The sequence below is a fragment of the Ammospiza caudacuta genome, chromosome 1 (assembly GCF_027887145.1).
Source record: "Ammospiza caudacuta isolate bAmmCau1 chromosome 1, bAmmCau1.pri, whole genome shotgun sequence".
Lineage (NCBI taxonomy): Eukaryota > Metazoa > Chordata > Aves > Passeriformes > Passerellidae > Ammospiza > Ammospiza caudacuta.
Window position 1 is genome coordinate 6,221,990 of NC_080593.1, and position 14,953 is coordinate 6,236,942.

Consider the following 14,953-nt stretch of genomic DNA (forward strand, 5'->3'; position numbering starts at 1 on the left):
TCCAGCCCCTGCCTGGAGGGCTCAGAGACCTTGGCACAGAGCCCAGGACCCCTGTGCCTTTGATTTAGCCCTTGGAAAAAACAATTACCAACCTTATATGAAGAATTACAAGTCAAGAAAGTTTAAGTAGAATGATAGTGAATTTATCACAGGGTGAAAAACAGATTTTTGAGGTTTTTAGAATGGGGGCTTGGGGTCCCAAGATGGAGGAATTTGGGCGTGCCACGTCCTTTTTCCTTCTTCTTCTTGGCCTCTGTCTTCTGGGTGATGTTGGCATTTTTAGATTGGTTTAGAGTAGTGTTGTCATTACATTGCAAGGGTTCCATATTACTGGAGTCTTGTACCTCCTTGATGTTTCTTGTAGGCAGCTCCTCCAGGCACTGACTCTTCCTTGTCCTCACAGCAGCCAACCAACTCCAGTTCCCCCTCAGCCAACCCATCCACTCTTTTATAACACTCTTCTTATAGGCTACAGGTGTGGCCTGTTAACATCAGGCCTGCTCCTAATCTTTAATAATAAACCCAGCTGCAACTCTTTGGGGGGTAAGATTACTTTCTATACTACTTTTATTTACTTATATTCTATCCATCTACAGAGTAGAAACTCACTGTGTAACATAGGTGATAGGTATTGGGAAGTTATTGTAAATAATGTACACATAGTTTTTAGTATAAAAAGATAACACCAGTGTGCCTCAACCTGACCTGCCAGACAGACCTCAGCTGGTCGGAGAAAGAATTTTATAGATAAGAAACAATAAACAACCTTGAGAACAAGAACCGAAGAGTTCTGGCTCCTTCGACTTCCAGGTTGGGAAAAGAGACTTTCTAACGCATCTCGGGGTCACTCGGACCAGCAGAGACTCCAAGAAGAAGAAAAGTTAGGCCACCTTAGAAGAGTTTTGCAAGGCCCAAGACAAGGGGAGCGAGTGCCTGACCTCAATGATGTCCACGTGGCCGTAGGGAGGCTTGCGGTGCCGGTACATCCAGAAGGCCAGCAGGATGGCCATGGACAGCACGGCGATGGGCAGCAGCGAGTACACCAGGATGTTCAGCAGCGACGCCGTCGGAGGCGGCGGCTCGTAGATGACTGTGGGAGAAAAACAGGGTAAGAGAGGGAAAAGGAGCTTCAGGAATGCAGCAGCACTGTCAGCTGCACATCCAGAGGCGACCAAACACAATGTGTCCCTCCAATCCACAGCTGATATCATCCACTCCCATGATGGTGGCCACAAGATTCTAAATCATCTTTACAGTCTGATTCATACTGATGGACAAACTTTTTTCCTCTGTGTTTATGGTCTTTAGTCATATTTACACTGGGGGTCAGCAAAGTAAGGCTTCCAATGCTACATGGACCACCTTTGGTGTTGGATGGGATGGCTGGCCAAGCTCTGTCTCCACAGATGAAAAATATGCCCCATGGTAATTGTAAAGGGGTATGACTAGGTGCTGAAAACATAACTAAGGTAAAAATACACCAAGAATCCACATCTTTATACACAAGGTGATAGGGAGTGACATCTGGAGTTTTGTCTTTGTTTTGTTCAAGCCCAAAAATGCCAAATTTGATGCAAAAATCCATTTTTACAGAATGAAGAATTTCAAGGTCTTGGGGTTCAAAGGATGCTTCAGGAAGGAATTTGGTCCAAACACCCCATCCCTCAGAGGGATTTATAATGAATGGTGAAAGATGTGGAGGAATGGTTTTCAGTATTGGCCAAGTGTCTACTGGCAAACTGACCAAAGAAGTTGAAAATGTTCAGGACTTGAATGGTTAAAAAAATGGTATCTAAGCCTGATGCATTGGCTAAGGTTACCCAAATGTTGGTTTTTGGCTGACCAATGGGCAAAAGCACATTGCTGAGGGCAAACAAAACAAAAAGACATAAACATGCCATCATTCAACTCTGTGTTCACAGTTCTTGTATGCAAAGCAACAGCATTCACAAGGCTCCATGGTTTTCTCTTCTCCATAGAAGTAATGTTACTAATGGAGTTACAATGACCTAAACCACACTTTGCAAGCTGAGCCTCCATCTGACCTTTATTTAAGCTAGGTATTTCTTGTTGGGATATGTAAAAGCAGAACATTTCCTCTTCTTAACCCTTCTAAATGTATTAAGACAGCACGAAATCCCTTGCAGCATTGCTTTACCTTTCACAGTGATTGACAAGTTGTCAGTTTTTAGTAAAATGCTGCTGGAGCCACAATCAAATGCACTATTCCCACAGTAGTTCTTGTTCCAAATTACATCAGTGCAGTTGAGACACAAACAATGGGAATACTAAATGGAGCCATGTTGCTATGTTGGAGACAGGGAAGGAAAAAATAGCAAGACTTGCCAAATTAAACAAAAAGCTGTGAGAGAAAGAATATTTGCTACTAGGTTGCTACGGGTACGTTAATAACAGGAGATAATATAACCCATGTAAACAATTAAAAACTTATCAGGACAGCCCAGGAAAATCTGATAAAGGTCTATTGGAACATCTCAGTAAATGTAGATAGCTCAAACCAACCTAAGGAAAAGATTCACCTGTTTCAATAGTTTTTATTGAATGATACTTTAAATATTATACATCTAAAAGAATTGTTGTTTTCCTATTAGCCTCTGAAGAAGGTCCTGCTATTACTTTTCTTCCTTGATGCATATCCACAGACTCTGAAAACTGACACACACCCTTTCCCTTTCAATCCCCAGACCCACAAAACAGAATCAAATGCAAAAATCCCAGATGCTCAAGGTATCTGGAAACTCATGACCTGTGAATTTAATGAGGAAGGTGTTAAACACCTTTAAAGAGTTTGAGGCTCAATCCATGCTTTGTAAATCACTCTGCCCTCTTCCCCTTGTGTTGGATTTTGTTTTGTAACATCCCACAGTGAGCTGTCCACCATAAAGGAAACCTAACCTTACTGATGGTATCCAAAGTGTTGGTACAGCCTTAGCCATAGAGTGAAACAAGCAATTCTTAAAGAACTGTAGCAAAAGGATTTCTGACTTCATAACCAAAACACCCAACAACTCAGTGTTGATTATGAAGATGAATCAGGGGAGGTTTAGGACAAATATTAGGAGAAAGTTCTTCACACCCACAGGGTGGTTGGGCACTGGAACAGGGTCCCCATGGAAGTGGTGACAGCACCAAGCTCAGAGCTCAAGGAGCTTTTGGACAACACTCCCAGGCACAGGGTGTGGATCTTGGGGGTTTCCTATGCAGGGCCAGGAGTTGGACTCGATGATCCTTGTGAGTTCGTCCAAACTCAGGACATTCAATGTTTCTATTAAAGTCCTTGGAAAATAGTCAAGAAGAAGAGCCCCCAACTCTCCATGCTCCCAGTCACTCACCTTCTGGGCCGGTGACTTCAGGCAAGTGGGTAAATTTCTCATTGCAATAATTGCCCTCGCAGCAGCAGAAAAACACCTGAGGGTTTTCTTCTGTGGCTACACACTCCTGCCTGCACCAGGGAGGGACAGACATGGAATGAAGGGGAGAGAAAAACATTGTCAGCCAACTCCTGCCTTTGGGAGCCAACCTGCCCCAGATTGTCCTCTCCACACACCTTTTCCTGCAGCTGCACTGCACAGATCAGCAGTCTCCACTTATGGAGAACAACTTGGCACTCAAACACCCCAGTGGATAGCAAAGACCCTTGAAAAGACTGCAAAGGAAACAAATGCTTCCATATGTACTGAGGGCATTAGATGGTGAGTAATAAATAACAGCCGCTGCTGCTAACAGAATGAGAAGGAGAAAAACGACAGAGAGACGCCTCAGTCCCTGAGCAGTGACTCTCCCACAGCCCATATGAACGCTGCCAGAGCAGAGAAGTATTTAATGATGCAATTAAAGATTGTGCCATAAAGCACACATGATGAGGGCTGAGCTAAGGCTGCTCCCACAGCCTTGAGCATCACCAGCCCAGCACACTCAAAGGGCACCAGAAGCTGCAGCCACAGCCCTGCTGCAGCAGGAGAGAGCTGCAGGTCTGAGGGCATGCAGTGACAGCTCAAGGTACTGGCTTTAAACTGAAAGAGGGTCTCTCTTTCAGTTCAAAGCCATTAGGGCTGGATATTGTACCTAATATCCAACCTTAAATCCTCAGGTTTAGGTTGGATATTAGGTATAAATTCTTTACTGTGAGGGTAGTGAGGCACTGGAACAGGTTGTCCAGAGGAAGCTGTGGATGCCTCATCCCTGGAAGTCTTACAAGGTTAGGCTGGATAGGACTTGGATCATCCTCAGTCCTGTGGAATGTATCCCTTCCCATGGCAGGGGGCTAGAATTAGATGATCTTTACAAGTCTCTTCCAACCCAAACCATTTGAGGCTCCTATGATTCTCATTTCATTTCTATAGTTTTTAAGTTTAATTTTCAAGTGCTGTCTCCTTCATAAAAAGCTTATTTCTGCATAAAAACCTTTAAGAAAATCAGGTTGCAGCTCTCATTTTCTGCCTTTGCCTCTTATCCAGGTACTTCTACAGCCTTCCCAGCACTGAGATTTCCTTCCACATTGTGCAAGGCCTTAGGGGACTTCCATGGATCAAACCAACTCCACTTCTCCACATCCTCCCTCTCCCCACAGATCAATGCCAAAAGAGATGTGCAGTGATTTTTGCAGTACTTTACCTGTCATTTCTTTCTGTTTCTTCAATGCTGCTTCCCTTCCCTGCTACCTTTTGCTGTGCTATGCTCTGGTTTTAGTTATTATGCTTGCAGAGCTGCTCTCCACAGAGAACTGTATCAAACTATTTCCTGAAGCCCAGCTAAATTATATGCATAACTTCCTTCCCTCGACCACTTGGAGGAAGTAGCAAAACAATCATAAGCGTTTGACATTATTACTCATTTCTGAACCCATGCCAAGCCTCCCTTTCTGTGTTATCACTGACATACTGCCACGAGAAGAATGGAAAGGGCTCCCTTCAATCCTAGCCCTGGATAGTTTTCAGTGCTTTTCTCCCTTTGTGGGGGAAAAAAATGGCTATAGCCAAACTGTCTCCTCCAAGGTCTCAGCTGGGAAGCACTTGGTTTGTTTTTCAGGCTCTCATTTTTTTCAGCTTCAAAGCAAAAAAGCAGCCATTTGACTTATTCAAATGAACAAAGATGTTTCAACAAGTTAAACAGCGTTTCCAGATGCTTTTTTGTGAAATCAGATAACAAGCCCTTTGGATTTAACAGCATCAGTGTTGGAGCCTTCAATAGAAAACATATCCTTTGCTAAATCTGTTGGTTAAAAAAATCAAGCTAATGAGTGAAAACAGCCTGCTCCACATCTGCAGTTCATTATCCCTGACTCTGAGTGAAGCCATCCAGGTATGTATGACATGTTACACTTAGCAAATATTACAGCTGAGGCAGAGGGAGAGAATGACACATTTTTCTGTGGCAGGGAGGGCACGTTTCAGAGAGGTTCACGTGCTCTGCAGGGGAATGTGAGCATGACCTCTCCAGCAGGGCTGTGTAAATAAAGGAGAGCGCACAAGTCGATTTTTAAACACTATTTTTTTCCTATAACCTTAAATGTACATGTGCCACGTTCTTGTTTCCTCAAGATAAAGAACAGAGTAAGGAGCTGTCACCCTCAACGTCCCAACCCTTGCACTCCAAAATTTTTCCACATTCTGGTGACAAAGGAGAATCTGACATCCCAGCATGTGCTGCTCCAAAAGCAGCTGCAGCAGCCAGAATAGGACCGTGCCCTGCATCCAGGGACACAAAATACAGGTGTATCTGCCAAGGATGCTTCCAGAAACTCAGCATTCAAAGGTGCCAGAGACACAAAGGGCACCAGCACAGCACAACTGATCGAAAAATCATCTTCTTAGCCATTTCTGCCACCTTGGGATGCAAAACTGCCTGCATGGAAGTCTGCCAAGGGCACTCAAGGGAAGAGAAAAAATGAAAAGGACTGCATTTAAAGAGGGTTTGTTCCTTTATGTAATTAAAGCTAACCTTTATTCCAAATGTTGCTTTTGATATTTGTACTGTTTTTTAATTCTCAGAAGGGCTTTTAGCTTTGCCCTGGAGCTTGTGGTTTTGAAAAGTCAGGCAATGGAATACTGGATGCTCAATTCCAGGGCTGCAAAAGGCTGGTGAGGAGCCCTGGAAACTTTTTACCATTGTAACAGAGCAACACATTATGACAGAGTTTAAGAAACACTACATCCCTGCAGAGACACTCAGTGACAATACAAGTGTCACTGGATATGAGAGCAGGCACTGAAAAGAGAAATCTGTTTACAGTAAACACTTCTGCTTGCAAGTAGGAAACTCCAGTGACCTTCTATTCTCAGAAGAATCGGCATTAAGATGACTAATGGGCCAAGGAGGATTGATTTATTGGGAAAGAATAAAAATTTAACTATATATAGAGCCTGGCTACTCAATTGGCAAGGGAATAGGTGTGGTAGGAAAGTAACTCTGGAGCTAATAATAGAACAAAGATGAGGAACAACTTACAGCCGAGATAAGCCAAGACAGCAGGCACAAAAGCAGGGGAAGTGTACAGCACCAAAGGGAGAAAACACTGCAGCCATGGCACAAATCTAGCTCCAGCTTAACCCCAGCTTAGCAGCTGATCTTCCTAAAACTTTCAGAATGAGACACTACAAAGATGCACAACTGAGAATTGCACAAAGGTGAGATCGACCCACATCAGTGTTATATCAAGGGAAATCCTTGAATTTTATGTTGCTAATCCTTATTGAAAGGGCTGGGCTTGGCTTGGTTGTTTGGTCATTGGTTTGGGGATTTTTTAACAAAAACCCTGAGCTCAGAGCTACTCAACATTGTCCTTTTCAACCACAAAACTTCATAGGGCTGTTTTCTTTAGCTGTAATTCTTTTCCCCTTTGTAGAAGTACATCAAGGGAAGTGAGAAAAGACTAGTTAATTTTCCCAGCTATTTAATGAGGCTGGAGCCTTCACACTACAAAACCTCACTCCTTTTCAGCTTGCTACAAGCAGTGACACACAAACTCACATTGCTTTTGCTCCCCACTCTTTCTCCTGGCCCTCCTCTTCACTCAGCCAAAGAACAGTGGAACTTTTTGCAACATCACAGACGTCAGAATATCTCAACCCCTAACCACCCCCAGATATCTGTGCTTTTCTAGACAGCTCCAAATGATTCCAAGTTTTCACTTCTATCACCAAATGCTCCTGGAAGAACATATTGCTCTTCATTTGATGGTACAGGACAGGTTTTTCAAAGAATGCCAGAATTATCAAAGCTTTGCTAGGGGAAAAAACAAACAAAACAAAACACAACACAAAACCCCTGAAAAAAGTGATTTCTGCAGCTTCTATTTAGAAAGTCAAAGCAGATAAGTGACAATTCCGAGAGCTGCTTTTGCCAATTAACTTGGACTTGCCTTCTTTCCCTCTATGCAAAAAATCACGAGCTTTAACACTTAGAGGGTTGATTAAACCTGCATTTGGATAAGCCAGCTGGGCAATTACCTGTCATAGCAGTTGAAGTCATCCAGCCAGCAGCCTTTCTTCACCAGCTCGATGGAGCCCGAGTTGTTTCTCCAGGAGGCGTAGCAGTGCAGCCGCTTGTCCTTCTCCCCCTCGCAGCGCTCCACGCCGCTCTGGTTGGTCTTCTCCAGCTCCCAGTTGGCATTGTAGTAGATGCACTCCCTCGTCTCAGCCTCCCCGTGGCCTGGCCCTGAAAAATCAAGCCCCAAGAACATTCAGGTAAAGTCAGAAATAGGGAATTGTATGGCTCTGTTTTAGGTGATGCATTCCCTTGGAGCTGAGCAGCTCAGCAGTGAGAGCGAGCTTCAGCACAGCGTGCAGATTATTCTTCTCCTCTAGGGTGAGGTGGGAGATGGAGAGGTCAGGTTTGCCTAAGCTCATGGCAAAGTCAGGAGCCAAGCTGAGACCTTCCCAGATCTCCTCTGGGCAATGCTTCAACCCTAGGACTCTAAAACAGGGGATGCACAAGGCAATGCATGCCCAGGAATGTTTAACCTCAGAAACCTTGTTTAGCAAAGACAACCTGCCAGGGTGCTACTTGATGCTTGCTGGGATGTCATGCAGTGGAGTTACTCTCCATCTGCACCACTACTTTGGGAAACACCACCTAAAAATACCCAGTGTCTTCCATGGATGTAACTGAGAACAGGGAATATTCATCCTGCAGAGGTGGGCCAGACCAGTGGCCATTCCTCACTTAGATCCTGGTTCAGGCTGACTTGGGTAAGACCCCATATGATAAATGCCATGGTTTTAACCGCATTTGACACAGCTCATGGTGCCTCTCCACCCAAGCAAGACCTTCAGCAGCAGAAAATTCTGTTCCCCAAACAACACTGGCCACCCCAAATGGATGCTTGGCCACCACAAACAAAGGAGTCTCCATAGCCTGTGGGTCTCCCTCCTTTAGAGCCTTGTACCAAAGGACTGTGGAGCTCCTACTGCCCCCAAGGAAACAATTCCCCCATAGCCACCATGTGGCAGAACTGAAATAGAACTGCAGACACATCCGCTAAAACCAGGGTCAAATAAGGGAACACTGATATTTGCAGGTGACCTGTTCTGTCCTAAACCTTAGAAATCCTCTCTTCATCTCAAAATACTCTGCTTTGTGGCATTTTGAGGATTAGTTTAAAAGAAAATGAGGAATGAAACAAACACACGTCTTCTAAGCATACAAACACAAAAGACAGCCTAGGCCTGTACCATGATGATTCTGTAAATCCTGAAATGCCCTGCAGCCATCTCTCCTTGGGATTACCCAACCTAAGGTAAGGTCAGGCCTGGCCATTATTTTGATGGATTGCAATCATGGAAAATGTAGGTGTCTCAATAAAATGTGTTGACAGCTGGGTAGAAAACACAAATAGGTCTCACAGGATGATGAAACAAAAGTGCTGTGCTCCTGAAATAGCCAGACCTCTGTGAAGCCTAGAACTAAATTTCTAGCTAGAAAACCACAGTTCTGAATAAACTAGGGGTGGTGGGTCTAACCTGCTCCCAGTCCCAACACCTGGACTCAGCAATGGGCAATTTTCATGGCACAGAGCAAACTCATCACACTAGGAAGATCTCTTTGCAAGCTGCTGAGGTGTTCTATCCGTCAATAACACTTTTTAGGAAGACTGCTTGATCTGCATCATGGGAGAGACTGCAAGGGAATAAGGGTATGAGAATGTCATAAAGCTGACTCCTGAAACTGGAAATTATATTCAAAGCACACACGAACAAGAGCTCAATTTCAATAGCACCTGCAGGTTTTATCAGCTCTTGCAAAGCTCCATCAGAGTTTTCCTCTGACAAGTTGCTTACAATAATGAAAACAACCTACCAATATCCCTCAACACAGAACAATGTCAATATTGACACTCCTTGTTAAAGCCTTGATATTTGTTCTCTTGATACTTACACCGTGCTTCTTTAGGGCAGATTAAGCATTTTTGCTAAATACTGGTTAAATCAGCAGGAAAGCAAAAGAGCTTTCTCTTGTGTGTGGGGGTGGAAGGCAATATTTTTTTTACTTATAAAGGAAATAATAAATATCTTAACTGCATAGAATCATAGAATGGTTTGGGTTGGAAAGGATTTTTAAAGGTCATCTAGTCTGATATCCCTGCAATGAGCAGGGACATCTTCAACTAGACCAGGTTGCTCAAAGACCCATCCAACCTGACCTTGAATACTTCTAGAGCCACCACTTCTGTGGACAGCCTGGGCTAGAGTTTCACCACCCTCATTATAATAAATCATATGGCTTCTAGCTGGTACCTAAAACCTAATCCTCACTTATCACCTTCTGCTCCGCTCCTGGAAATACACTTTGTAATATCATTTTTATCATCCCAAACTGAATATCACTTTTGATCAGGACAGAAATTTCCTCTCCCTCCCCAACTCCGTCTCCCAGCAAGCTGGAAGGTTTAATGAACAATTCCACTGGAAAGCAGCCCCAAAATCTAATCCTAGCTCAGTCACCATCATCTGCAACCTCAGGCAATATTGTGTAGCCTCTGTCTTCCCCACCACAAACGACAGCCAATGCGATGCACAGAGCCGCGGTGAGATTTGATATTTCCACTGTGCTTTGGAAGGGGAATGTGGAAAAGATGTGAAGCAGGAGCTGTATCAGCTCTGGGACCAGCAAACCAAGGCTGCTAAATCCTGTGTTGAGCCCAGGCTCCCTTCCCCCAAGACAGTTGTCTTTTCTGGAACAAGTTTCAGCTGAAGAGTAAGAGCTGCTTGCAAACACGCAAACCCGACTCTGCAAACAGCGGCCGCGCCAGGAAAAAGGCCTTTCCCAGTTTTCCCCCCGCTGTTAAAGTTTAGATGATTTGAATAAAAGCATGCATAAAGTTTGAGATGACTAAATAGATGTATGCTTTCTTTATAACAGCTCCTAAGGATGCTTGCATTAAGGAGACACTTTAAAAACCTGTGTGTTTGTTACCTGCTCTCAGATCTCTTTAAAAGCCATTTGGTAGGATCCTCGCCCCGCTGGGTGCTCACGACTGCAAGAAACCCTTCTGTTTGTACCCAAGATGGTCTCAGCAGGAAGGGGCACGGCTCCAGGTCTGGGTATTAATTTACCTGCTGCTTTAGCTCATCAAGAAACACTCACACCTTGCTCTGTAATGGATCATGCAGAGACCAAAGTTTGCGGCTAACTGCCTGCTCTGCACTCGCCGCGGTAAAACCCTCGCTCAACAGAGGGAGGGGGAGTCAAAACAGGGGCTTGTCCCTTTGAGAGAAAGGTGGTGACTAAGACAAGGAAATCTGAGCTTTGCTCATCCATCCCCAGCTGTGTAAATTTTTCTGCCTCCTCTTCCCCTATTGAGCAATGGATAGACCCAAGGCTACCATAGGTCTGTAAAAAACACTGAGTTGGACATTAGGTAATGGTTTTAAATGAAAAAAAAAATATAGATTTGATATAAGGATGAAATATTTTTCTCAATGAGGGTGATAAAACACTGGAACAGGTTGCCCAGGGAGGTGGTAAATGCTTCATCTCTGGAAACATTCATGGTCAGGTTGGACAGAGCTCTGAGCAACCTGGTGTTGTAGATGTCTCAGCTGCAGGGGAGTTGGCCTAGATGCCCTTTAAAGGTCCCTGCCAGCCCAAACTGTTCTGTGATTCTGCCAAGTGACAAAGGCATGGATAACCATGTCCTGCTTCTCACTTCAAGCTGCAAGAAGAATCAGAGGATTTTCCCCCAAATATATGTGCAGGAAGCCCTTGTCTCCCTCCATTGGACACAGCTGATGCATCAGCACAACAAGGATTTGACTGGGCTCCTAGCAGTACAACCTGGTTCAAGAGAACTGTTGTACCAAACCTGAGCATCTGATAGGAGTGACACCATTCATTTTGGCCAAAAGGGCCTTTCCTGAAACAAATGTCTTTCAGTGCAGTCATAAACCACAGCTTGAGACAGATTAAAGGGGTTGTGTCCCTACCATCCTGCTCTCCCCCTCCTTACTCTTCATCTCTCTCATAGCAGCCTTGGTACATAGGAAAGCTCTTGAGTGCCTTCATTTGGTGGAACTGCCTGGTAACATCCTCCTCATGTGGGATGGCAAATAAACACCCCAGAGAACTGCTCAACTTTTGGCAAAAAATCAATGGGACTTGGGTGCAACGAGATATAAAACCTTTGCTAAGCAAGTGTTTGAAGATCGCTGTTGGAACCTGGTCTCATTCATTGGGTCCCCATTCCTCTCCTGCCTAAGCCTATTTCACCAGCCACAATGCAAAATTTGGGGGAAAAAAGTTGCAAAGCAGAAGCATGTATGTGGGGCAGGGGCATGGAAATGGGGCAGGAGCATGGACATGGGGCAGGAGCATGGACATGGGGCAGGAGCACAGCGACCCCAGCACTGCATCCCACTCTCAGCCCCAGCTCTCTCCATGGAAAAGAGCCTCGTGCCAGCAGCCAGGCAAAAACAATCAACTTTTTAATATCACCATCCACAAATAGTCATTTAAGCAATCAAGCCTGAAGTCCTGTTTGAAATCAAAGTCTAAGGAAGAATCAGGCTTTGCAGGAGCAGATGGGTTTCTGGCATCCCACTGCATCCACCCAGCGCTTCGGGGATGACGCAGCGCGGCTCGTCCCTGAACAAAAGCTGCACAGAAATACCTTTACACAAAATACCAAGCCCAAATAACTCCCATACATCACACAGGCAGAGGGAGGTACCCACCATCACCCACTTTTGGGGTGGAAATCAACTTTTTGACCTCAGTCCTGAGGAGCTGTCATTATGATGATTCCCCTGGGTCAGTTTGCTGCTCCAAATGACTGCAGCATCACTGGGTTTCTGCCAAGCAAGACCCCCAGCACCCATCTGAGGCACATAATGATGGGAAGAGCAGTCGAAGCACCACGCGACATGGGAAGACCTCTCGCCTCTACTTGGGAGTTACAAGGCACAGAGGGAGCTCATTAAAAAAAGATCCTCGTGAACTGAAGGACTTCAGCCTGCTGAGACATGGGACCTTGCTGCTGATCTGAGACTAAACCCTGCTCTCCTAATTTGGAGTCGCTGACAGATCACTGAGGCTGTATCATTATCCAACAGCTTCTAAATTATAGCCAAGATCCAGTGTAGCAACTTCCAGGTCTAGGTGTTAGCAGTTGCCAGGCTCCTAACTCATAATTAGATACATAGGGAATATCTTCCCCAAGGCTGAAGGCTGCTATAAATCTCAGCTCTTTATCTCTGCCTGTCCCCTTTTGAAAACCTAAAATGAAAGTATATAGGAAAAGATGGGATGTGTCAAAATAGTCTGCATAAACACTGAGTGATTTACCAGACAGTCTGTTTGCCTGACTGTCAAAACCACAGGGCTTTCTATATGAAGCAGTGTATGCAAGTGAAGTTATTTGCAAACACTTTGTTATGTCCCTATATAGCTATTTGTGCATGTAATTTTATAATATAAAACGGCAGAGATTGTGCACTGAATTGGGATAATTGCCCTCTAATTTGGAGGGTAATTGCATGCAGCAATTAAGCAACTGCGGATGCATTCTTGCACGTGTCATTATGGAAGTCGGGCCCTTTGTTTGAGGTTTGGGTTTGCTTTCAAGAGCTCTCCCTCAAACCATGGCAGGGATGAGCAGAGCTGGGGAATCAGGAGCTGCTGGGAGCTCACCTTGCAGGGCAGCATCTGCTGGGATGAGCCACTCACCCCTTCCCTTCAGGGGATGCTGAACCAGCTGCCTCCAAACCCACAGCTGCATTTTGGCACAGCCTTCAGTGGGGGACCACAATCTCAGCATGTGTGGAGCATCTCAGAGGCACTGGTGGGGAGGGAGAGGCAGGGAAAGAGGGCTGCTGCCTCCCTCTGCCAGACACCTGCCCAGAAACCACGTGCAGGGCTGCAAATGAAAGAATTTCAAATAGTTGTTGCTAGAAATTCAGAATCAAGCCAGATTGAAGGAGGCTTGCAACAGGGAAAGTTTGGAGAGAGACCACCCAGTTGCATCTCTCCAAAACGAATGTGAGATTTCTAAGCCTTGCTCCAGCACTTATTCCCCAAGCAGGGTGATTTCATTCCTGCTGTACTTACATAATAGGGGCTAAATACACTTTTAGGCAAAGCATCAAACTCGTGATGACATCTGTGGTTAAGCACGTAACGGCGCATGAGGATTTGGAGACTTGTTGCTTTTATCCTCCTGTTCTTTCACTAAACAGCAGAGCAGAAACAAGTCCCTGTGACTCTGCAGAGCCTCTTTCTCCAGCCAAAACTTCACCCACCCTTGGGGACCTCAATGGCAGAGATGCCCCATCCAACCAGCTGGATGCAGGGATGGTTAATTAAAAGGATTTATTCCTGCAAAATGTTTTGGTTCTTAAGCCAGATCAGGTAAATCTGGGCACAGGCAGCACTGAGGAAGTAAAGGTGTAATGCCAAGGGAAGATATTACTTGGAATTTTGTTTTCTGTCAATAGATTTGGCTTATCCCACAGTAAAAGAGCTCCAAGTTTTCGAGTCAATCAATGGCTGTTAATCTATTATCTCAGCATATATTGCCATGGAAACCTGCAATGATGCCATTGACAACTACTCTCGAAAGGACAGGAGGCTTTAAGACATTTTCTTTTAAAATTAAAAAAGGAACTTTAATATTAAGAAATACATCCTCCCTGCTCACCAGGGATGACAACTCAGGGCTTCTATATTCACACCATGACTCACACTTCACAGCTTCCACGGACATCTGTGTAGCAACCCCTCCCCAAATATATCTCTTAACTTGGGTTTTATGTCAGTAAACGATAACAAGAAAATTATTCCATAGAATTAGATCTTCATTAGAATTTTCCCCCCCAAACAGACTGCAAAACCTGTTTTATAAAATGTAAGGAGTGTGTTTTAGGAGTTATTGATACCAGCTCAGAAAGCATGGTTTCATTGGTTTCATTTCAATGATTTCATTTTTCTGAATAATTTCCCTGGTATTTTAAGTCAAACAGGATGGGAAGGAGAAGGACCTGCAGAAGGACATGGAGCATCCCAGCTCCTCACAAAGCCACAAAAGCAGGCAGACCCTGCAGAGGGAGGATGGAGCTGAGTGAAATGACAGCAATACTCAGCTGAGTGAAGTATTGAGTGTCCGCACACACATGCATGCACACAGAGCTGATGAGAATAATCTCCTGGCCCAGAGGGGAGGATCACTCAGGAAAAGGTTCAGTAAATCATTCCTCTAGTCAGGCAGAGTGATCCAAGGAGGCTTGGCCAGGTTGCTGGCTGGCCTGGTGTGCAGCAGGACAGAAACGTTGCCAGCAGTTAATCAATTTTTGGAAGCAGATCATTTTTGACTTGAACTCAGAGGGTCACTTCTATATTTTATTTAAAGAAGAGATTATTTTAGTTATCCATTAGAAAAATCCTGTTTTGTATCATTTCAGTTAAGGACAAAGCCAAAAATGTAATTACATTTCTCCCTTCA

At 44.6% G+C, this 14,953-nt stretch overlaps 1 protein-coding gene across 1 annotated transcript in view; it reads right to left on the reverse strand.

The window, feature by feature from the left end:
* ACVR2B (activin A receptor type 2B) overlaps positions 1 to 14,953 on the reverse strand; it is a 105,128-nt gene that overhangs the window by 16,572 nt on the left and 73,603 nt on the right. The window contains exons 2-4 of the mRNA XM_058812742.1: positions 7,470 to 7,677; positions 3,354 to 3,463; positions 939 to 1,090 (exon numbers count right to left, since the gene is read on the reverse strand). Of these exons, the coding sequence (XP_058668725.1) occupies positions 939 to 1,090; positions 3,354 to 3,463; positions 7,470 to 7,677 (470 nt within the window). The remainder of the gene's footprint in view (positions 1 to 938; positions 1,091 to 3,353; positions 3,464 to 7,469; positions 7,678 to 14,953) is intronic.